This window comes from Phlebotomus papatasi, chromosome 3, assembly GCF_024763615.1.
Source record: "Phlebotomus papatasi isolate M1 chromosome 3, Ppap_2.1, whole genome shotgun sequence".
Classification (NCBI taxonomy): domain Eukaryota; kingdom Metazoa; phylum Arthropoda; class Insecta; order Diptera; family Psychodidae; genus Phlebotomus; species Phlebotomus papatasi.
The window spans coordinates 33,101,951-33,128,120 of NC_077224.1; the positions used below are offsets into that span (position 1 = coordinate 33,101,951).

At 32.3% G+C, this 26,170-nt stretch overlaps 1 protein-coding gene across 1 annotated transcript in view; it reads left to right on the plus strand.

Annotated features, from left to right (window-relative positions):
- LOC129805334 (potassium voltage-gated channel protein Shaw) overlaps positions 1-24,907 on the plus strand; it is a 125,937-nt gene extending 101,030 nt beyond the window's left edge. Inside the window, exons 9-10 of the mRNA XM_055853185.1 lie at positions 2,286-2,414; positions 24,686-24,907. Of these exons, the coding sequence (XP_055709160.1) occupies positions 2,286-2,414; positions 24,686-24,849 (293 nt within the window). The 3' untranslated portion in view covers positions 24,850-24,907. The remainder of the gene's footprint in view (positions 1-2,285; positions 2,415-24,685) is intronic.
- Positions 24,908-26,170: the final 1,263 nt, after the last annotated feature.

Consider the following 26,170-nt stretch of genomic DNA (forward strand, 5'->3'; position numbering starts at 1 on the left):
AGTTATTTAATTTAGAAAATTGAAAAATCTTCTTTTTAAAAATAGCGCCTCTAGCGGTGGTTTTATGAACTTGTGATGTTAGAAGGGGAAGTGGCATTTCATGAGAGCTTTCCAAAAAGCCCTCACTTTTTAAAATCTGACAATTAGAACTGGAGTTATGGCCATTTTAAGAAATTTTTTTGGACCCTTATAGCTCGGGTCTGGGGGGTCGGCGGACCTTAAGCTTGGTATTGATGGAAAGCCCTAAGGCCCAGCTATAACAGACTAAAATTTGAGCCCGATCGATGCCACAGGGGCGGAGCTATTGAGAAAACAAAAAAAGGGGGGTGTTCAAAATGGCGGAAGGAGGGGGGGTGGGGGGTCAATGCACCAAGTTGCAATTTTCACCCGATATATAACCTTTGCCGAAAACCGCAAGTCGATATCTCTATTAGTTTAGGAGCTATTAAGCTCCAAAGAGCAGCCGGCCGGGAACGTAAATTAGCCACATATATATCGTGATCAGGAAGTGCTGAAACGCATTTTGGCCAAGTTTGAGCTCGATCGGACGACATGAAATTTTGTTAGGATTATAGTAGGTGAGATTATTAGGAATCTCACCTAATATGGTGAGGCTTTTATTGTCAATAATAATGATTCTGCCCTTCAGCGGTGGATTTTTTTAGAAGTATAGGAAAATTAATATTTTTATTTTGAATCAGAAATGAACAGGTGAAGAAGGTCAAATATCTCGGGGTTTTATTCATGAGTGATGATAAGATGGACGCAGAACAACTCTCGTCGTGGATCGGTCTGGTTTCTGTAGTAATATTAAGGAGCTTCGCAGTAAAAGGCTGTAGTTTCGCGAAATCCGTAATAGATGGATTAGATTTAAATAGATCTCAACTCTTGTTAAATCTCAACAGGGGGAATTTGAGGGTTATTATAGGAATTTACACAGGACACTGGCTAAATTCACATCTTGCAAAGTTGGGTGTAGACGTTACCTCAGCTTGCAGGGGCTGTGGAGAGAGTCTGGAAACAGTAGAACACATTTTATGTTATTGTTCCAAATTCTCAAGCCAGAGAATTCAGATCTTTAAGAAAGAAGTGCTGACACTGGGGGATATCAAAAGAGCGGCAGCTCAGGATATTCTGCAGTTCAGCCACGTTTTAAAAGAATTGGAGTAAGGTTTGTTGGGTAGACATAAGGGACTCAAATAGAGCCTAGGTGTCTGCAGCCCACAGATCGTACCATGCTCCCTATATAATCTATCTATCTAAGGAGCTTCGCAAAAGCGTGGTGAGGAAGGCTATGTTATCGGTTTTCAAAGCAATGTGCATTCCTATTCTCACCTATAGTCATGAGATTTACTAGAACGATAGCCACGATAGCCGAAGTAAATTTAAAATCTTTCCTGGGAATGCCTGGGGATTGATCATAAACATCTTCCTGAATCAGCTGCTAATCCTGGGTGTCAGCGATACTGTGTTTAAGCGGTTGAAAATAAATGAATGAATGAATTAGAAATACTAGCGAATAGTTGTTCGATTATTGAAAATTTTTTGATGACACTTTCGGATTTTCCAGATAATTTAATATAGAATTTAGCATTAAGTTAATTTAACTCGACTGATTTGGGCGTCCCCTGCTTTGCGAAATGCTCGAACTACTGACTTCGATACTATGTTCATAAATCTCAAAAGTACATTTGCATCCGATTCATATACCATAAAGCAATTTTTAGCGATAAAAAGATCTTCTTTTCACATGATGCATAAGTCTTTCAGAAATTAACCCCTCGACTATATCTTCTGAGATATACGAATATTCAGAACATTCTAAAGCATATGATTGATCGAATGCTTTATAAAATTATGAATAGAAGATCTTTCAATTGAGATATCGGAACGTTAGAAAAGACAGTGAAAAAAATGGTTCTTATCAATTTCTCATGGTAATCCAACGTCATGTTCGCATAGAACACCCCTAAACTGTTGCTTGTGGTATTTGCGTAGAACGCATAGACAAATAAGCGTAAAACTGCCACAATCATTTGAGCTTCATAAATGGATTTCATTCTCTTTCAATCCCTTTTCGTCTTTCGCAAAATCTCCTGTGTGCTACACAGCCCAATGAATCCCTAAATACGCAAAGGGATTAAGCAAACAAATCCTCGAGAGAAAGTCACTTTAAGATTTAGGAATGGAATTGTTAAATTTCTTCCAAAAATTTAAATTAGCCTCATTTAGACTTTGAAGGAAGATTTTGTTTTAAAATTTTATTTGTGTCTATGTCATTTCAGGACAACCAGGAGCAAGTGGGACCCCCATTGGAAATGCACCCTCCGGAGGACCTGGATCCGGTGGTACAGGTCCTCGTCGCATGAATGCCAACAAAACTGGCGCAAAAGACCTCGTTGGACCAAAAACAGGTAAAAATCTACCCAAAACCCTGAAAAAAGCTCGTGAGGGCGGGATTAGAGAAAAACACTTTACAAAATTACAAAATCACATTTAGGGGATAAACACAACTGCCATGGCAGGCAGGATTTAATGTCCTGTCAAGGATACACTTAATCTCCAAAGTTAGATGGGTATGGATCCTCCACTGTGTGGTATTTTTTGTGTCTCTCCGTGTTTTTTTTTTCGAATAATTCAATTGAATTTCGAAGCAGGAGAGTGACAGGTTTTTCTTGAAGAATTACATATGTATAAACGTCTCTTTAAACAGTTTCAATTTAATAATATCCACATTAAATAAACTCATTTTTTTTACACAAAGGAAATTCTATATAAATCACATAGGAATTTGCTATAAAGCAGATATAACTACTATTTAAAGAATCTGAAAATTTTATTTATCTACATGAGAGTTTTTTATCTGAAAAAAAAAAAACAGCTGAGGTATTTAAATTATTCATGCATTCTTTCTCATTCATAGTTCAGGTGAAAGAGAATCAGGAAAAAAGTGTGATGAAAGTCCAAAATTTTCGATGAAATAGAATATGCGAAAAATAGTTTTTTAAATGTCACACGTTCTCATATAATTTTAAATAGTTTTTGAAGCATCTGACATTCAAAAGCCAAATGTTAAAAAAATTCCATATAAATGGAATTGACGAAATACTTTGGTAACTTGAGCTTTCAGGTGTGCAAGAGGGGACTATATCTCTCATTCCAATATATTTTGTTAATAAAATGAAAGGATTTTAATTAACGATAAATTTCTTTTGAATGAAAATGACTGAGTGAAATTTAGTGGTGAATACTCTTTTGTAGCTTTTTTCATACTTTTGGTGAATTTTAATACTTCTTGTAGCTTTTTTACTTTGTCTCTTCTCATAGTTCATCCACTTGTGTCGGATTAATAAATCACCTAAAACCCCAATCAGAAAAAAAAAACAGAAGAAAATTCAATGATTGATTCAGTATCGGTTCAAACTTCCCTGACACTTTAAAAACTTTTAAAATCAATCAAACGCTTTTTTTTCAATTAGTTAACATTATAGTACCGAAATCTTCTTAATCTTTGACTTTATAAATCTGTGAAGGTGAAAAGCAGGGTTAGGGTGAGGTTAGGGTGTTTTGAAAAGAAGAAAAATTGCAATAATCTTAAGGTGATCTACATGATGAGACAAGGAAGATTTTCTTAGACGACCGTATGATCGGACGCTGTTTAGAGGTAGCTTGACGAAACTCTGTATAATGTAAAATAAAACAGGAAATTGTTTTACATAGAAGGTCGTTTAGGTACCATAATTACGGGTATCTTTATCCCCTTCGGGTGACTTTGACACCCTCCTGATCATAAGCTTTTCTTTAATTCTAATGTTCAAAAACGGTTCTCACCGATCAGACATGGTAGATAGGATCGGCAAAGACCATCCTTAAGTACAAGAAATAAAGAAAAGCTTATGATCAGGAGGGCGTCAAAGTCACCCGAAGGGGATAAAGGTACCTGTACTTATGGTACCTAAACGACCTTTTATGTAAAATAATTTTCTGTTTGATTTTACTCTACAGAGAGGGTCGTCAAACTTTCGTTGTCGAAGAAAAACCTTCTTGTCTCAACATGTAGAGCACCCTGAGATTAGTGCTAAAAAAATTTCCTTTTGAAACACCCTAAATGAAGATAAAGAAAAGGTAAAGTATAGATAATTAAAATAAAAACATGGTTTTTTAAAAAGATAATGGAAAGTCGAAAGAATATGGTCATCTCAGTAATTTGAAGTTCATATCACTTCAAGATAGCTATTACAGGTATTTCATTAACATAACAAATTAAAAATCATATTAAAAATTAAATAGGGTAAGTGTGCCAAATTTTGGTATAGTTGCATGTAAGCGCCAAGGTCTCAAGTTTTAAATGCAATATTATTAATACAAATTGAATATTTTTATTACATCTTCTTTTAAGGAGTGTTGCTTGGAACCTTGTAGAAAGTTTATCGTCTTTATTTACTCTAAAATCATTCTTAATATATTTTAAAATAAATAAAAATGTTGACATAGCTTTGGTGCCTTATTTCGGCCACCTTCATTCTCATAATTCTTTGCCCATTGCGGGAATTCTTCAAATATCTTTTTGACGTCATTTTGTTTGTCGAAGCTACATTTTTTGCTATTCTTTTGCATTGTATAATCTCTAGGGTGTGTAAAAACCAAAAATTCATGAAAATTAGAGGAACAAAAAATGTGGCCGGAATTGCAAGCTGGCCGGAATTTGGCACACTTACCCTATTAATATTAAAATAAAAAAATATTAATATTGCTATATCTAAAATAAGTCATATTGAAATTCAAAGAGAAATATGTTAAATAATTTATTTGTACCAATGGATTATTCTGAAAAAGAGGGAGATAAGGCAAAAAATCCCAAGCACAGAGAGGATTCTACTAATGTAATCCATCTCCCTTCTGAAAAATATGTTAATATTTTTGGAGATGAATTTTTCTTTTAACTAATTTATTTAAGGGCTTCACGTGAAATATGTAATTGAATTAAAAATCAGCTCATAAGCTACTTATTATAATTTTGGTCATAAATTTGAGCTTACGTTGTTGCTTAACAATAATTGCACAGAAATAACAATACACAGAAACACCAAAGAGACACTATAGGCTTCAATTCAGAAATACGAAGGAAATTTAATTACCAAAAAATTAAATGTAGCCATTATCATAATTTAATTTAATTTATACGTATATATAATTTTTTATTGACACATTTCAGAAAATGTTTATTTATCTCGCTTTCATATAACCAACACATGACACGTTAAAAATAATTTTTAAAACAAACAACAATTGGGAATGGGGATTTATAAAATAAAAAAAAAATATTTGTTATCATGGCAGCTCAATAATTAATTTAAATGTGATTTATTTGTAGTAAAATTGGATTCTTTCTTTCATTTGTATTGAATTTAGATGAATTTTCACCGATGATTACCACAAAAGCAACGGGTGGCAAGATGGCACGACTTTTATAATAGTTACGCTCCTACTGCAATAAACCTTTTATTCGAAAGCTCCAAGCAGTGCTTTTTCGTGCAATGATTTTTTCCATAATGCTCGCTATGCCATTGCTACACACCCCACAGAACAATCAGTGACCAAAAAATCAGATATATACAAATGTTATCAAGACACTCGAGATACCCGAAAATAGCCAATAAATCAGCCGACGAAGCCAATCACAGCGATTTGTGTGAAAAGAGGGAAAATAGCGTAAATTTATTTCAATTTCCTCTTTTTTATCATATATCTATATTTATTGCTAAATATCACATTTGATTATTTTTTCCAATTTTCGTGAATTTTCATTTGGCTAGATAAAATATTATGCGTATTCCTTTTTTTTGTTTTTTGATATCATTTTGTGTTTCAGCGTGTTTTTTGTGTATCACGCCAAATCGATGTGTTTCTTTTACAAAATATCCATATTATATGTGTATGTGTTTTATTTAATCGATAAAAAGTACTATTACTAAATATTAGTTTGTGTTGAATTCGAAATCACACATCGTCAAAAGATTGATTTTGTGAATTTTTGATAAATGACCATTTATTGTTTGCTTTTGATGTCTTTCCAACCCTGTGTGACTTTTTTTTTAACAACAAATATTACACTGCCGACAAAACCGAATGAAAACCCAAGACCAAAGCCTAACGAAAACTTCAATTTTTCACCCGTCACCCATTGGCTTTTCAATACATTCAACCATCCTTTTGGTCAAAATCAGGACAAAGGCTTTTCAGCGAATGTTTTCATATAATGCTACTGGGAAATCATGCTGATTATACTGAAATAGTTTAGTTTTTTTTTTTAGTAATTAAATACAAAAATGTTTTGAATAGAAACAGGATTTGGAAATTTTAGCAATTTACCAGTAAATTTGTTTGGAAATTGCTCCACAGGGGGAAACTTCCTGTCTCAATAGAATAAACTTTTCTTTTATCGAATGAATTTCGAGGGATTGTCATTGCAAAACTCAAATGATATAAGTAAATTTGAAGAAAACAAAAAAGTATGAATTTTAGTTCAGTTACTAACACTAAACTACAAACAAAATTATTTCCTTTAAGTGCTTCTGAAATATTGTAATTATTTAAATATCCTATACTATTTACAAAGGAAGGGGCCTCCAAAGACTCCAAATTGGTATTTCTAACCCTTTGGTCTCCAACTCGGCTAACGGCAGCACGAAAAAAGTAAAGTCATTTTTCGGATCGGAAGAAATTGGAAAAATCAAAAATCAAAATATTATCACGGTTAAAAAAGATTACAGGATATGTGCTTTTGAAATATGTGTAATCTGAAAATGTGTATTGATTTCGTGTAATATGAAACTATGTTAAACTACGTTCTCTTGCTGATCTGGGAAACTCTCGAGAGACTAGGAAATTCCTCAGCATCCGGAAAATTTTCCTGAACTATCAAAAATCCAGAAAATTGTTGAGAATCACTCTCGGAACCTCTTGAAAACTCTGGTGTTTTCGATAAACACTGTAAGTGTTTATCGAACCCTTTAGAATCTACAAGAAAACCGGAAAATCTTAAAGAAATCTTGAGAATCTATTAAGGATAATAACTCTTGGTAATCTGGGGGTCTCTTGCACAATTGGGTAACTTTCAAAAACTCAGGGATCTCAAGAAACCCTCGGAAACCATCGAGGCCAAAGCTAACCCTCGTAAGATTTCTTTACATCTCTAAATTTTCACTTTTTTTATTATACCGTCTTCTTTGACAATCGAAAAAAATAACATTTAGAGTCGAAGGACCAACTTCTCGACACGAAACCTCTATTGAAGCTTTTGTCAAAACGTTGAAATTTATTTAACATATCTGATAAAATATAAGTAATACGATACTTTTTCTGTAATATACCTTTTCCTATAAAGAGAAATCTTCTGATTTTATATTCCAAATTCTTACTGAAAGTGTTAATAGGTATGGCACGGCAAATTTTTAAAGTACCAATAGGTTTTCCTTTCACCATAAATAAAATTGCAAATTTTTAGATACTATATTTAAACATTCTGTAAATGTGTAAAAACTCACAAAAATTACACATTTATTTAAATTAATAATGAAAATCATGATAACATTACCAATACTAGGTATGTATGTGTTTTTTTTCACCGTTAAGGATTGAAAATAAAACAATTTTCACAATAAAATGCCTTAGACAGACTTGCGACTTAAGCCGAGAGACGGCTTAGTAGAAAATGATTTAAAAGTAGTTTAACTATTATTGCGATTATAATTGCGCCTAGCCTGGCTAAGTCGTCTCTCGATTAATCTGCAAATCTGTCGAGGCTCAAAGTATCACTCAAATTGTTCCTTGACACTAAAATGAATACCCCTTAGAACTTTCTGCTAATTCCTTTTTTATGGTTTCCTCATTTTATCCATACATCGGTAGGCAGGATGTGTAGAGAAAAGGAAAGTTCTATAAAGCAATTATTGTGAAATCCAGATTAATTAATTCAGTAGAAAATGATGAAACTTCTTCCTCGACGAATACATCTCTAATTGACCTCATTGACATAACAAGAATGCGTAACTTAGAATGAAAGATTAATTTATCATGTCTAAATATTAAATCAGTGAGAGCTATAGAAAGAGAAAAAGTATGAGAGAGAGAGAGAGAGATGAAAGTCATCTTAATAATGAAATATTCTATACAATTTTAGCTTTGTTTCCGAAAATCTTTCTTAGAAAGACAGAGAGTACAGAATAGAATAGAGTACCAAGAATATTTAGAGAATTTACGGGTGTGATTCCGCATGTGAGAACAATATTATACTCTTGTGATGGCACAACACCCCTAAATTGTGGAGAAATATCTCAGTGTCAAGGTATTTTGTCAAGCAGAACATGATTAGTAAAGTTTTCGTGAACTAACATTGAGATTTCACTCTCCCTGGGGAGAGATTGTTGGGCATATGAAGACGGAAAGTTGGTAAAGAGGCTGTGTGACAAGTTGAAGATTTGTGCCTGGAAGACAAAATCAGAAAGGATAATCACACAATACAGAGCGGAATAAACACATTCAGGATACAATGAAGAACCAACAGAACAACAGTATTGCTTCTGTGCCACTTTCTTGGTGTCTCTCTGTGACCAAACAGATGGGAGTTTCCGTGGAAAAAGTGCCAAGGAATTGACGTTGCTCGTATTGCTTAACACCACCATTCTAAGGGGCGTTTTGTGGAGCTCTTTTTGGCATACTTGCGTGCCTGTGTCAGCTTGTCACGCACTCTTGTAATCGATCATTCTGCCCACAGAGTTAGTCATCCCCATTGTATACCAGATAAGTCGCCTGTAAGTGGTCTCAGTCAGTGAAAAAGCACACGAGAAAGCTCATTTACTCACATTTTCAGATTGTGTCCGTTGAAAAAGCATATACACATAAAAACATAAAGCATAGGAAAACGATTTTATTGTCCGTGCTGTAGCAAAGTTCAGTCAAGTTTTTTTTTGGAAAAGTACTTTGAATCGCTACTAAATTACAATTTTAAACTTATGTCAAAAACTTTGTGGTAAAATAAGACTTACTCTGTAAACGAATCATTATGGCAACAGGGATGTACTCTGTAGATTTTTGAGTAGGTAAGGAAATTATCCGGGTGAAAGTTTAAAATTTAAGAAAATTTAATATCTACTTTTAAATCAAACAGCTTATTGTAATTAGATTTGACTTTCCTACAGAGCTGAGATTAATAATTTTTTTTTCAGTAAAACCACAATTTTCAAATCCATCTTTGGTATAGTAAAAAAGACAATACTTCGACTAGGATCTATAAGAAACTCTTGACTATCTTCATTTTTAGCACTTTCGACGATCTTACGGAGCGGTTCAATAAAGCATCTTAGCTAAAACATGATAAGGGAAGAGCCCCATCGATCGGCAGTGTTCCTCGGATCGTCAGGTTAATACCGTATTGATGCTCCAAATAAAATGAATTTTTAAAAATTATTAGCTACTTTTTACCATTTAACTCTTTCGCGTCATTAGGGTCATATATGACCCGGGGAAAAAACATTTTTTTTTGACTATTTGCATTAATTGAAATCTATCGGATTGTGCACGACATCATAATAGAAGGATGTAAGATTCTTGCCTAATTTTCTCAAGACTCCAGATATTCAGGAAAAGAAAATATTTGAGATCAAAAATCACGAATTTCGAACTTTGTGAAATGACTTTTCTTTTTCAAAATTTTTTATATTAATTTATTTTTTTCAGCAAAAAGTTCTTTAGAAACACAAAATAGAATATCCAAGGATTGTATATTGCATATTTTGATATAAATAAACTACTCTCAATTTTCTAGAAAAGCGTGTAGAATTTTCCGGGTCATATATGACCCTATAGTCCCCAAGGGTAACAGTGTTTTCGTCCCAAAGCTATAGCGAAATGTAGTTGGGACATTGTTTTTCTTTGTAAAATGCAGGTGGGACATCTTGCTCCTGGACATTTCATCTTATATCTGATGAATTATAACATATTTTGCAATATTTTAGAGTATTCTGCAAGCATCTCATATTGTGCAATTGTATTGTGTGTGAATAAATATGTGGATAAGTTTATTTTTGCCAAATACCACTCAAAATATTGTGACAGTGACTGTTCAAGGGATTTCCAGGAAGATTCCTTGAACACCAGGAGTACAGTGTTCATCAAAGCAATCCAGTTTGCCATGGTTTTGGCCAAATTAACAACTTCAAGCAAAAAAACTCTCAGAAAGCCCGTAATATAGATTTTGAAAATGGTATGTACACTTCCCTTGAGGACAACAGGGTCATATATGACCCGGGGTTTTTCCGAGTTTTCACGCAATGGAAAATTTTTTTCCTCTCTGAACTATTAAATTTGATCATAAAGCATTAGGAAAAACTCAATTTTACATGAATTCATCTGCTGAATAAAAGTGGGACGCGAAAGAGTTAACTCTTACAAGAATTCATTACATTAGCTTAGATTTAATTTATAAAACCAATTTTCCGTGAGAGACCTGATTCAATTCGTAACGATCCGAGGTACAGTGTTCAAGTTTTCAATAACACCTATTTTTTATTACTTGATTGTAAATAATATAAAAATAAAATGCACAGATATAGTTAAATGGATAATTAATAGAATAATTAACAGGAACAAAAACATCAAAAAGTGTTTTGGGGCTTATATTTTCAACTAAATATGGAGCATGTGTCTTAACATTCCGATCCGTGGTGCTCTTCCCTTATATGGACGGAAACAATTCTAATAAATGGGTGTGATTTTTGAAGGACACAATATTTTTTTTTTCTAAGGCAGGAAACCTAGTGATACTTTAAGAACTTGTGTGTTGACCTATTGGCACTTTCTTGAACAATTTCGGACATGACATTTAAAAAAGAAAGGATAGATCAAAGAAAAAAAAAGAGATGGCAAAACGTCCCAGCTTTACTAAATGCTCGAACTCACGAGATAGAGCTCAACCTGAATTAGTTTTTCGCATGTACTTTTGAGAGATCAATGATTCATAAATCACAAATGCATTTAAAAATAAAAAAAATAGGTACTTAACCGATTCATTACCGATGAAAACCGATGCAGCCGGATTCGAAATCGCAATACCATTCCAAAAAAATAAAATTTAACCAAATCGAAAAATGGGCCCTCCAAAGTTATTGACATTTGACCTTCAATAATTCAAAATGGTGAATTTTCGGGACATAAGTAAGTTTGACGAAATGTTCGCCTGGACTACTTTTAAATATTTCCGAAAATCACTGAAAAAGCTTGGGCCAGTTTTGAGAAAAACCGAAAAAACATGGTTTTTGGAGAATGTTAATTATAGGGGATTTAAAGTATTTCAAAAATCGGACCGATTCATTACCGATGAAGACCGATTTGTCCGGGTTGAAATTTCAATGCTTACCTTTCGAAAAAATCCAAATTTAACTAAATGGGTTAAAAAATGGGCCCTTCAAAGTAGTTGACCTTTAATAATTCAAAATGGCGAATTTTCCGGTCATAGGTAACGTTTGGGCGAAATGTTCGCCTGGACTACCTCTTAAACATTTCCAAAAATCATTGAAAAAGCTTGAGCTAATTTTGAGAAAACTGAAAAAATATGGTTTAGGTGGGAAGGGGGAAAAACTAGAAGACTAGAAGTCTATATCTTTTATCGTTTAATCTCCAGAACAGTGACAAGTTGAAAAAAAGGCGATTATATATTTGCTTTCTCTTTGAACTCGAGCACTAAAATGTCGTATATTTGAATTTTGAATTTTATTAGATATACATTAGATTATATTTTAGTTTATTTCCTGCCTTTTAGGTTTAAAGATCTCTCCTTAACACTTATATAGACTATAATAGGGTTTTTTTGATCCTACGTCTATCTGTTAATATTTTTTTTTAATTTGTGTAATATTTTTAATTTTATTCAATAAGTGTCTCACTGGAAGTCTTTTAAGGGTGTGTCTTATTTTTTTAAGTGAAATCTAGACTCTAACCAAAATGAAATGTGTGAAAGAATTCTTCTACATTGTTAGTTTTGTGTCGCTGACACAGTCTTCATACTCACACAATCAGTATTTGAATTAATTACTTTTTTGTTTTGTTTCATATAGGAAATTGTTTAAGATAAATTTTTTATTGTCAAAGCTATTAATTTCTAATAAATCATGAGTCGTAAAATAAGACAAAAATATTAAAAACTAAACCATTTTTTAATGTTTATCGTTTCGCAAAGATAATCAACTGATTAACAAATTACCTTGAAGGTTATCCGAAGTTGTGAACATGCAATGGAATTTCATACAAATATTTGTCATCGGTTTAGAACCACTTATTTCTAGTTCATAATCGCTTTTAATCAGTTCAATTCGGATCCCTCGATGACTTCAAAACGTATACAAATTGTTCATATGCTTTGAAAAAAGTATGCTTTAATTTAGAAATGAAGCTTCAGTACGAGAATTGGTTCAAGATCCATCAACAAGTGTAATTAAATATTTGAATAATTGATATAAATTACTTTTATTTAAAGTTGTATAAAATACAGCTGTAATGTATGTTACTATGACTGATACCCTCTGACGTACGTAATCCCTGTAATAAAATATACAACTCTACTTGGCAAATCACATATGCTCCACACAAAACATTTTTATTCTGGCAAGTAAATTTCCCAAGAGACTTTTCTGGTGGTTCGGCTTTTGTTGTGTCACTGAAATATAATTTTACGATTGAGAGGCCTCATCGTGGGGTTTATACCGCCCATTTATTCATGTCCTAGTGAACACCATAATAAATCGATGAAGTCAATTTCCTGTTGTTCTGTTTGGTAGCCCCCTTTTGACCAATTTGCTTCACCACTCGAGCAGACAAGTGCGTGCCTTCGAGGCGTGCTCATTGAAAGTTCATCAAAAGCTCATCCATACAATATAGCCTCGGACATCTCGCCAAATGTTTTATTATCATGCCACATACCAACATTCAGATGTCAATTGAAAAGAAAAGGACAAAAACAAACCCTCCAATTGGTCTTATACTGAGGGTTTGGGCGAGAAAAATTATAGGCAGAGCAGAAGTTATAAAAAAAGAAACCATATAAAGGTCTTTGTGATAGAGCATAACTGATGCTTAATCCTCCTATTGACACAATGATATATTTTATGTGTTTATTGAACAATTTGTGCTTCACTTAGAGCATTTTAATCAATTCAAATACATGTGGCTCTTATTGATGATGTCTCATCAATCAAAAGGTATAGAGCTGGCTCCCTCAGAAGAGGGACACGCATAATAAAAGAGTGTACCAGAGGTGAAAAATCACCAAGAGCTTTTGTTGAGATCCATTTCCGCATTGCGGTACATTGTGGCTTTTCCCAGGAAATAAGGATGGTGGGTTTGGTGAAAGAGTTTTGGTTCGAGACGTCACGACGGTGATACTTTCACCCAAAAAGTGGTGGCACATGTGCTGCAATACATCCTAAATTCAACTTTAAGGCCTTCACCATCGCAACCTCTTGTACACATAAATAAATATGAAAGCCAGTTTCGACACACTCCCGAATGCCTGATAAATATTGGTATCCTGGAAGAAAGAGTAGTAAAGCCTCCGGAACCACCCACAGAACAAGCGCTACTATTACCAGATGCTGTCTCGTGCAGGGCAACTCAAAACTTTGAATGTAAATATCGAACTTATTTATGGTGCTAACACATTAACATAACAGTAATCCTAATTGAATGTCAATTATCATAATTATATTACTACTTGAACTCAAAGAGAGAGCAGTTATATATTTTTTCTTATTATCTTTTAATGTGTTTTTGGGATTGCTCGAAAACGCGTCATGTGGTTTTTTTCACTTTTGGATGTGATTAAGAGGTTTTCCAGGCGGACATTTCGTCCTTACACGAAAATACTTTTGAATAATTCCTAATAACAGTTTTTCAAAGTCGAAGGTTTAAAAAGCTCTAGACGGTGTATTTCTCAACCAAATGGGATCGTGTTTGGGCTTGTTGGAAAGGTCTTGGAATTTCCAATAAAACTAAACCATTTCCAATTGGTTTTGAACTGATAATAAACCGGTTCATAACCGATGACGAATTTATATCCGAAAATAGATTATATTACTCCTAAGATGGATTTTGGAGAATGTTTTGAGTGATTTATAAATTAATTTAATTCGATTGAGAACTGGTAAACGGTAAATGATACGAAAACATTTTTGGGGTATGTCAGCTAAGTCACGAGTTCGAGCACTTTGCAAAACCTGGAACTCTTTGTCACCACTTTTTGTTTCCAATAGGAAAAGTGGTCATTTTGTTATAGGTAAGAAGGTATATTTTTACTCTTCTTTAATTTGAAAGAATGGGCGTGATTTAGTCTGAGGATGTTTATTGCAAACAGTGCGGAAAATTCTAAGGTATTAAAATATCTTTCCGGTAATGTTAATTTTACCCGTACGATTATGATCTAAAATCAGTGTAAATATTATACCTTCTAACGCATATTTTAAGTTTTGCAATCGAACTTATAAATACAAAATTTAAAAACTTAATCCAATTCTCTATTTTTTCTCAGTGTATTCTCATATTGGCAGATAAAAGATTTTTATTTACTTAAGTAGTCCCTTAATGACGTGGAAAAATAGTCGTGCAAACGTAGAAAGACTTTTTGTTGTTCTTTTATTGCATTCTTCTTTTATTTATGGAAAATTTTACATCGTATCGATTATTCTTCCTGATTTGAATTCTAGGAGACAAATCCTGTTTTTAGATAGTGTAGTAAGCCTAGATGGGGCTCGACTAAGTAATATTATCACTTTTAGAAGGAAGTGGAGAACTGAAGGTGACTTTATATATCAACTTTCTCAAAGGAAGATAAAATTTAGATAGGTGAGCTCGGCCATCGACTGGGGCTGGCATGTGTCGGATAGGCCGTACGCTCTACAATAGTTAAGCGGCCACTTGACCGGAGGGTTAGCTCAGTGCCTGAAGACCTGGGCATTTATTAAAAAAAACAGTTACAGTGATTTTCATAATCTGTTGGAATAATTGCATTATAAAAAATTTTAAATCGACATTCTTTTCTTGCATAAATCTTTCTTATTTGGAAATTACAGCAATTTAGCTGCATACCCAAGAAACAAATTTTTCTTAATATAGTCTTGTAGAATTCCTTAAGTAAGGCACTATAGAACAAAAAATCTTTTTATTTGCTTATAACGCTCTTGGTCCCATAATTGAGATTACTATAAGTAAAGTGGCGCACTCTTAAAGATCTTAAAAGCTCCTATAGGAATTTCTACAGAAAATTCTCACTTTAAATCTTTTAAAAGTGCACTAAAAGATATGTTTAATACATGGTTCTATAAGGCAGCTATTTTGCTTCTTGGGTAGATAATTATTAGATCTGAAGCCCATAATACAATATATAAAAAATTATCTTAAGAAATAATTTAAAATAAAGATTTTAAATTCAGTGACCGTTAACCTTTAGGAAAATATTAATTGACAAATACATAATGATAAATCTATTTGGAAATTTGGATAAATGAAGTGAAACGTTTTTTTTAGTATTCCTGTGCTGGCATAAAACGGAAAAGTAAAGTACTCAATTCAGCTAATTTATGTATATGACATCTAGCATAGCGGATCTACAATATATTGGAAATCGTGATTGATGAATTGTTCTCACTTTAATACACATCCTCCACTATCTCACATATATTTCAATAAACCCTCCATGGACATAGGTATATTTTACTAGCCACAAATTATGACTATGCATATTTTGCACCATTTGTGTGAAAACAGCCATCATGTTCACTCCCGAAAAAAACCCCAACATTTTCCAACATATCAAATTTACAAAGTGTGGTGAGGGTTCTTTTAACCGAAACTTCCTACATAAAATTTTGAGTTAAACCAGTTGAACCTATTACAGACTCCATAAATTACATATACTGTGTGAATAAATTAATTAGTTTAAAAGTGATAGTGTTAACTTTATAGTGAAATTAATATAGAGAATTCAGTGTATATTCTAAAAAGTTTCTCATGAATTTTTAATATAATTAACAATTCGTATACTGCAACAATTTGCATTCTGAATTTCAACAAAACATAGTGAGATATTCAATCAATGTTATAAAGTTTCAAAAGTTTAAGCAGGAACTACAATATGCAGAAGGGAATCGCATTTGTGAAAAATTTCATATTTTCTAAAATAAATTTTGTATTAATCAAGAAATAGAAAAAAAATCATTGCTTTTATTTGCTCACGAAACGTGATAATGTAAATATGAAATGGATGTTTTGATTTTCATATTTTCCACATGAAAATCAAACTACATATGATTTTATTCTGTACATTTCAATTTGAAATTCTATATATTTTGAAATCACTTTTCACTGTTTTCAATTTCTCAAATATAAATGATTTTGAGTATAATAACCAGAAGGTATAACAATTTTTAAAAATATTGTATTTTACCTGTTTCAAATTCAGTAGTGAATGATTTTACATTTTCTTTTAAATTATGTGCTTCATATTAAATCTTAATTAAATGCTCAGAGTTACTGGTATAATATTCTTACCATGAATCAGTCTTTAAAAAAACTCTACGAATAACAAATAAAGTTTAATCGATGACTCCCATTAAACCGTGTCAGTTGTTTGATGTATAATTAAGAATTTTGTGATGAGCGCATAGGAAAAGCTCATTTTGGATGATAACCTTCCAATCCATGCAACATGATACTTTTAAAGAATAGTTCTAGTTTTTAGCTGAAGTACCTTTGTATTCTCCTTACTTCTGATGCTCTAATGGTTTTATGCTGATCTTCGTATAGTTTTAGAGTAATTTTATTGATACGATTGATACTGGTAACTCACTCAGTGACACTGATATCTTATTGTATTTATTGAAACGCTTAATATAATTTTGTTTTTAAAAATATATTCACTTAAAACTTTAATTATATTCTTTAAAAATACAGCAGTTTGCAGTATAATTTGTGTGAGTAACATGCAATGAAATCCCTTTTGAAATTCTTCTTAAAATCAACCCAGAATAGGGCTTACAAAATCGTATATTTATAAAGCAAGTAACGAATTCCCAGAAAAATGAGTTTTCAATCGTAAAAATAATTCAAGTTAATGCTTTTTGCAGAATACTAAATTACAGAAATAAATTGAAAATAAAATTATATCGACTGTGGTTTCATTATGTATATAAATTTTGTCCTATTTTGCAGACGACGCAATTACACGTTATTCAAATCGATTGAATGGAACGAAAAACGACGGTTCTCGGGATTAGGTACCTTAAAGAATTTAATAGCATTTCTTATAGATTTTCCACTCATCATACTCTTATACCATGCCCTATATATACTATAGCATACCCTCTCTGTACTATAATATAGCAACATGAATATAAATTACATTACAACAACATTTTCTCTATACCACAATAAACTTTGCAATAGCGAAAGCTTAAGTGGAAGTATTGTATTATACATCTAATTTTGGCACATTAACTGAATTACCCTATCCGCATTAGCTTTTTGGGGGATAGCTGAATGGAAAAGCCTTTAGTACCATCACGCATAATTTGCTACCTTCCACTCTATACATAACAATTAGATCTTTTTTGGTGCTTTCGCATTTGCCAGAAATTCTTCTTGCGTACCAATTTTATAAACTTTTCCGCTAAACCTTTGTGTTTTTGTCTACAAGTCTATTTTCAACTTTTTCTTCTTGGATGACAAAGAAGGGTTACTTTACCTTCAATATAACCTCTTTCTATCTTTGTGTTCCTACCCAAAGGCCTGAGTCATTATTCGTGGGGTCACACATGTAGAAAATTAATATATCAGTGTTTGTAATACCATAATTTTTCACTTAAATTGAGGTCCATGCTGCGTCTGAAAAAGTTAATATATTTAGGTGAAAAAACCCTCAATGGAAGCGTTTTTTGGTCTTCTTGGAAAATGGGCACGTAAAACACGTTTAATCTTTATTTAATCCGTCAGCAATTTTTTAACTCGACACTGCGCTCCGTGTAATCACAGTAAATTTATTTATGTGGTTTTGCCCTCAAAATCCCACCCATAAATCAATATTTTACTTTCATCAAGGGAAAGGGTTTGCAGTGCTCTTCAATAACAAGATCATGACGGTCAAAAAACCCGTAAAATCTTGGTAATATACTATGCCAAAATCACCCTTACACCTAGAACACATAAAAGAAAATTGAAAAGTTTTTCCCATGTTCGAAAATTAGCAACAAAAGTCAAAAAATACAGAAAGCAGAATTTTCAACATTCGAATTGAGAACTCATTTTCAAATACGTTAAATGATCCAAATTGAAAGTGAATACGAAATTAGGTACCGCAGAATTCAATCATTGAAATTTAATTGTACGGAGATCGATTGATTTAACACCCGTGCATAATTAAATGAAAACATTATTTTTCGTCTATGGCAATCAAGTCCACTGCATATTATTGTTGCTGGTCATTTGCAGCAAGCACAGCCATAAAACATTGAACGTAGCATTGAAGTCTAATTTACACGGGAATATGCAGCTAGTAATTCTGAATGAACCATGTGTTAATTGGTTGTATATTTCGGAAATGTTTCACATTTATTAATTCATTCGCATCTCTCACACAATGCAGTATAATATGCTTCAAAGGTAAGAGTGAATAAGGTACTAAATGGTGCTTTTAAGCATAAAACGACATATTAAAGTATTTAGTGTGTCGAAAAATAATAATCCATTTGGGTATTCTGTCAAAATCTCGCGACATGATCCGTAACGGACATGCGTTTATGCTTCCCATTTAACACGAGAACAACGCACTCTTCTAGGTGTGTCAACTGACTGGAAGAGATCTTAACCGTATGTTCTGAGTATCCTAATCCATCATATCCATCTTTTAACAATAACCAAAATCTTCATTTCCCAATGAACTGTGAAATTGACGTACACTGAAGTAGAGAAAAAAATGTAATAGAGCTTTCACAATTAAATAATTTTCCTTAATATACATACTTTTTTAAAAGTCATTCTGATTAGATGAAGAAATATTTTCTTTAACCCTTTAACGACGAGATGCTTTTTACGGAAAGAAAATCAACAATAAAAATTAACCCGATAAACAAAATCAATGAAACGTCTTACATCTGACTTTGGAAAATCCAAAACATTCTGATTCGATGCATTTTTTACCTCTACGAGCGATAGGGGCAAAAATAGCCCAAAAATTTAAGTAATTTTTCTGAAAATACCAATGGATAATAATTTTCAGTCTAGTGAAAAATATTATCTATAAGTATTGTAGTTTGTTTTTCTAAAACGGTTTGGCTTGAAAAAATTTAGAAGTATAAAAAATAATTAAAATAATTTTTCAATATGAGAATTTAAAAATTCGTCATTTTTAAGGTTAAATATTTACTATATAGCAAATATTTGGGACTTGCAAAAAATATTCTAGATTCCTTCAACCTTCTACTTTCCAATTATTTAGCAACATAAGAAAAAAATAATTTCAGGTATTCAGGATAAATTATTTTCTTTATGGGACACCGGTGTTCTAATCGTCCTTAAAGGGTTAATGATATTAAAACAGATAATATTTACTTTTATAGTTTGTTTTAATTTTTTTCTCTATTTTGCTTAAAAAGTGCATTAGTGCAATAATAACAGCATTCCGAAACATATTGGAAAATAAAAAAAATCTTACATAGTGTATAATGTTAATGTTGGAAAATCGAACTCGCTAAACGTCGGACAAACAAATTTGGAAGTTCGTTGAAATTTTAGACTACATTGAAAAACTTTGAATATTATTTTATTGGCTTTTTGTAACGTTTTAAAGGTACTGTCGAACTTTAAAACTTTATTTGTTTATAATACGGGTAGGAAAACCGTTGGGGTGATGAAGACTAACTTAATGATGCGAAATCCAAAAGTCATTTTCATTTATTCATTTGTATTTTAGCTCGGGTAAAATTCAGACCAACGGACAATAGACAAATCGATTAACATAGGTTTTATCGAAACTTAAAAATTCCAAAATTATATGAAAATTTGAGTAGTTGAAGTTTACATCTAAAATTGAAGGATTACTATACATTATGTACATTACCCTTATTGTAGAGTAAAAATGTTTAAAGAGTTTGGAATTCGAATTCGACAATTTGAAACTGCAAAATTGGACAGTTTTCAAAATTCTTAAAGTTGAAGTTTTTATTGAAGTGACTTGACGAAAAAATTGTGATGATATTTTTAAACATATGGTTAAGTCTATTCTTAGATATATCCTAGTCATAACGATACTCTCAAGTCACTGAATTAATCGTGAAGTGACCAGTGTCCACCCCATATCAACGTTCATCTCACCGTATTTTCCACAATTCCGGTGTTGTACAATACTGGAAAAGGCGGAAGGGTGATTAGAAGTGATCAGCGTGTCATTCAATCTATACTACAGATTGAATCTATAGTATCACATCCGGCTGCCTCTTCACGTGGAAAATTGGAATATCTGCATCCCCTATCCATAATGTCCTAAGAGGATTCTCTTACAAATCAATCCCACCCGAAGTGACTTTATGGTGGATGCGCGTGGATGTGACTGAAATGATGAAAGTGGCGACTCGAGGCCAAATCCATTCTCGTCCAATCTCCATGTCCTTCCTGAATAAATATCCATCCAATCTTTCAATTCTTCTATCCTGATCCTCTCGTGGCTTTTTCTATAATTCTGAGATTTTCAACTGAAGCGAGAATCCATTCGTCTTCACCACAAGACACTGAAAGTGACTCATCTGTCCAAATCCCCAACATGTTGCACGAGGCTTCTCCTAAAGGATGTTCGTTACTCCCCGTACCCAAAATCTCAATGGGTTGGGATTTGTCGATGAAATTGAGAAAATGTATTCTGAACACAGGCTTCAGTTAGACATTTCTATGTGTCGAGAACGATTTGGAATCATTGGACAAATCGATATAATCCTCTTTCGAATCAACTTACCACCCACCATCACGTTCAACATTAAACTATAGTAATCCTATCATCATTTTCGGACGTCAGTTTTCGTTTCTGATTCCCATTTGGCATCATACCGCATCTCCTTTCATCTGCACATCTTCTCACACTCCTCAAAGACACCACTATCCATCCACCTTCCGCAAATATCCATCACTTATATCAATATTCTTCCATAGAGCATTTCTCACAGCATGGTTGACATTGTCTAGAAAGCATATTGCTTAAATGCATGATAATTAGGCTTGCTTACATTCACGTAGTTTTAATAAATTCAAAATAAATATTATGCATCTGTAATGTGTATTTACCAAGTAAATTCGGAGTATCAAGAATCATACAGTGCTTTCAGAATTACTAAAGCTGTTGCATAATGATATGATAAAATAAGTTACTTTTGAAAAGCTTAATTGTCAGCTTATGTAAGCTCCAAATTTTTCTGCAATAGTTGAAAAGCGTTTCGCTTATACATCTCTCTCTAGCCAAAATGATTTTTTTTTCAAGAAACGATTAAAATTACTTAATATCATTATTTACTTTTTATTTACTTCAAACAATTTACCAAAAGGTTCAGTTTCATATTACAATTTTTTATGACAAATATTTTTGACGAAAAATAGATTATTATAAAAATTATATATTTTTTTATACAGATGTGAGGTTTATTTGGAATTCATATTTTAAATATGACAACATTAAAAATGAATTATTTTCAGTAGCAGATATAAAAACAGAGCATTTGGAAAGTGAAAGAAAGAGCTACATTCATAGAGTGATAGCCCATATCAAATATTATTTCCAATAGCCCATTTCTTATTATTATTCAAAAAGTGTGAGAAATGGCAAGTTGTTAAAACTGCCCGAAATTATAAAAAAACAAATAAAATACAATTGATCTTTCTAAACTAACTAATCAGTTATTCTTAATTAATCAATAAAAATATTTATTAATTTAAAGAATTTAAATAGGGGAAACTGCGGTATAGACTTCATAGGATGAGACGTATGTTTATATGGCTGTTTAATAAAGTCTAGATTAGAAATCTCTAAATTCTGAGACAAAAAAAGTTTGAATTTTTAACTTAAATATTTAATGTAAAAATTAATGATTTACTATTCCAAAATTAAAGATATTGACGCTTTGTATATTATAAACTCACATAAGAAATTTTTAGTCAACGAAGACTAATGGCGTCTACACATTAGAAGCAATTTTCGTCAAAAATTGCTTTTAAAGTAATTAACGTTTTTGTCTATGATAAAGCAAATTTTCTTTAATTTCTTTTTCTAAATAGTTCCTAAAAAATTGACTCTCATTTTTGCGCACTGCTGCGCTGCTATTTGGTATTCAAAATTAAAATAAAAAATATTTTTGTGTTCCTCAAGATATATGTAATAATCCCTGAAAATTTCATATTGATCGATTGATTAGCAAATCCACAAAAACCTCGCTAATGTTAGGCATTCTCCTAGATATGAGCGTTTAAGTTTAATACGTTTTTTCTTAAAACATTGAAGAAATTCTAAATATTAAAATTAAAGATTTTTATCATTATTAGAGAATACGAATCACCGTTTAAAGATCGATTTAAAGATATACTTTTACCTCAAAATTGAGAAGTTCGTCTGATCGGTCCAATCAGTCATTTATATAGATTTTTTAATGTAAATTATAATGGCTCCGGCACACCTTTTAGATCAGGAAAATTTCATGAAGTTGAAATTCGGATTCCTTTCTTTCTCGCATGTTTTGCATATGTCTATCTCATTCTCTCGCACTCTTCTTTTTCTCTTAAACATCACTCCAAATTCAATTTAGTTCAATCGAATTTAGTATGTAAAAGAATGAGATAGTCATATGCAAAATATGTGAGAAAGAAAGGGTTTCGAATTTCGACTTCATGAAATTTTCCTGATCTAAAAGGTGTGCCCGAGACATAAACATAAAAAAATTATCGAAATTTTACTACATCAGTGCTTTTTTTGTATATTTTAGAATAATATTAAAGTGTTTTCTAAAAATATTGAGATTTTCATTGCATTAAAAGGTCGTGTTAATATCTACTCTTAGATATTTTATGGCAAATGTAAAATGCACAGTAATACAATTTAAATATTCCTGGAAGTCTGAGCTATGTTGCAGCATACTGATGAGCCTCAATGTACGGCCTATACTCTAGGGTAGATCATGAACTATGCAACACTTTACTATAAAATGCATTACGTGCTTGGAAAATCAAGTGAAATTCGCACCTTTCAAAGGAGAGTACTTCTAATACAGTTTCCCCTTCCAGTTTGAATTAGTTCAGATTTCAAGTTTTGGTACTTTGTAATTGAAGTCAAACTGAGATTATGCAGTCTTTAATTTACATATTTAGTAAATTTTGCGTTAATTTACCAAAGTTTTTGTCCTTTATGAATCGTCTTTCTAATCCTTCAATTTTGAAATCATTATAAGCTATTAAGAAAATGCTGTTCATGGTCTGAATGTTTCTTAAAAAAAAATAAAATTGTAATACAAAATGTTATAAGGGGAACGTGCCCATGCTTTGTATGATCTCAAGCCTCGCAATAACAAATTATTTCCTGTTTCTCAGTAAGTGTAACTTCGCAATATATTTTAAAAACTCAGCACTTTCCCGTACCGACTTTAATTGACTTTGTTTACAAAACCGATTTACCCTTTTTAAGCATTTGAATGTCTTTCAAGTAAACTTTTTACTTTTATTAAAAATTTATTGAGAAATATGCTTTTTAGAGATCAATATCAAACATTTAAAAGTTTTTGTCAGGTTAAACAGAAAAGAAAACTCGAACAATTAGATTTAAATAGCGATTCATTACCTATTCTAGTAAGTTTGAATTTGTTGAGCATTCAACACCATGATAAATCTTTATTTAAAACACAGAATCTAAAAAAAATCAAAAACATATTTAAAAATAGTTTAATTGCATGAGATTGCTCTACTTTTACTTCCAAATGCTTAAAATTGCATAACAATTTACTAAAAACCTGAAAAATTTCGTCGACTTAAAATTATATGTTACACTTTGATCGTAACATGCATTAACAAATTAACCTCTCATCATATAGAATTAATAATTATATTAGAAAATATCGATCCATAGAAATTGGTCCAAAAATTGACTAAACAAATAAAAATTTGTAACTTGTGACTCCGAATTCACTATCAAGTTAAAGTTGAGTATTTTTTTTAAGAAATTCTTTGAATAACACTCAAAGCATTATGGCGATTTGATATTTTTGTTTATAAAGTTAATGAACAACAGTGTTTTTGTGTTAAATCAAGATTTAATGTACCCTTACACAGAACTGTGTAATTCGAGAATACTTTTCATGAATGGAATTTCTCTGTAGGCACGCATCAAAGGGAATTCAGTAAATTAGGTTTTGAGATAAAAGCCCATATTGCTGGAAAAGTATTCTCGAATTTCCTATGTTTAGTGTACTATATATTTTGTGTAACATTGTGTCACCGCTCAGTAGTAGGAATGAGTATCCTTTTGAGCGGTGACATGAGTTCTCTTAATATAGAATATTAGTTTTGTGGATGGACTAAAAAAGCAGGGGGATTAATGAAAATTTCTGTATTGTTTGATTAGGACCAATTGGGGCGTCAATTGTGGCCATCAGTCCAAGACACGTGCTCGATCTCAATCCAGGACTGGCGATGGGAAAGCCACTGTTTGAGTCCAAGGGACCGCCAATAACGGCAAAGGAACCGACCACCAACAATACCACAACCAGCGAAAAAACTTTCCTATAATTTTGCGTCATCGTTTGAGCAAGATTTCCTTGAGAATAACACGAAATGTTTGATAATATTGATTCTTTCCCTCAAGCTTTTCTTTTTTATTTCCCTTCGACTAAACGATATCATATATCCATCATTCTTTTTTTCGCACAAACATTTCACCCAACATATTGACACAAATTATATCGTATACCCAAAGTATTTCTCTAGAATGCTAAAGAACACAACAAGGAGTGTATAAAGTAAAATGTACATAAAAGTCTAGACTTAATTGAATTTAAAGTGACATTGGTTCTTTTTAAATTTCACACATTATCCATGATACAAAGAAGACAAGGCATTATAATAAACATAGATTGTACCAAAGAAAAATATTTAGGACATAAAAATTTCAATCAAATCAAATTTCAGCCAGTATTCAAGATAAATATACGATTTTTATCTCTTTTCCAACCACTGAATCATCCCAATTTCAGTCTCATGAAAAGCACCAAAGAACATTACCAAATACTCTCACAATTCATGACAAATTGAACCGCAAGTAGCAACGGTGAGTCTATGAATTTTACAAATTTAATATTTCATTTTAAATCCGAGACTTTCCACATGCAGAATTGAAATTGAAAATTTTCAGAAAGACGTTTTGTAATTCAAAATTCAAACCAATTTCTCTGTTCAAATAGCATTTTCACCATTGTATTGTCGGGGGTAAACGTTGAAATCCAATAAATTGTATGAATTAGAATTTTGCAGCCACAGACTGAAGGAGAGCTTTTACACAAATATGAAAGTGCATAAAGAGCTTACTCTATAATAAATTCCATTTATTCAGTGTGTCGGATAATGAATTTATTCTTACATTACTCCAATCTCCAAGTCACTTTCATCTTGGTAAAAGGGATGCATTTTTCATTATGTTTATACTACTCCTGAAGCTGAGAAACTGGATATTTAATTGTGTTTATAAAATCTCTCTATTACATAGTAGATTTAAGATTTAAGATTTGTCTATGGGTCGGCTTAAACCTTTATCGGTTCCGCTGAATTCAGGCGACTTTATTTAAGCCCATTATGCACTCCCTATTCCGCCAATTGCGGTAGACCAACCTTGGTTGGATCAGTTGCAGTGAATGTGTATTTGTATCAGCAGATCTCTCTTTATCCCGAACTCAATTCTGTACCAGCCTCTCTTATTTTTGCGGTTCATTGTCAATGCATTGAGAGTTATTTTCCATTCATTCACTGAACTAATTCGATACGGTTGCTCAAGAATCTACAGCTACCGAGTTTCGAACCCGAGACTTCACAGTCAAAGAGACACTACTCTACCAAC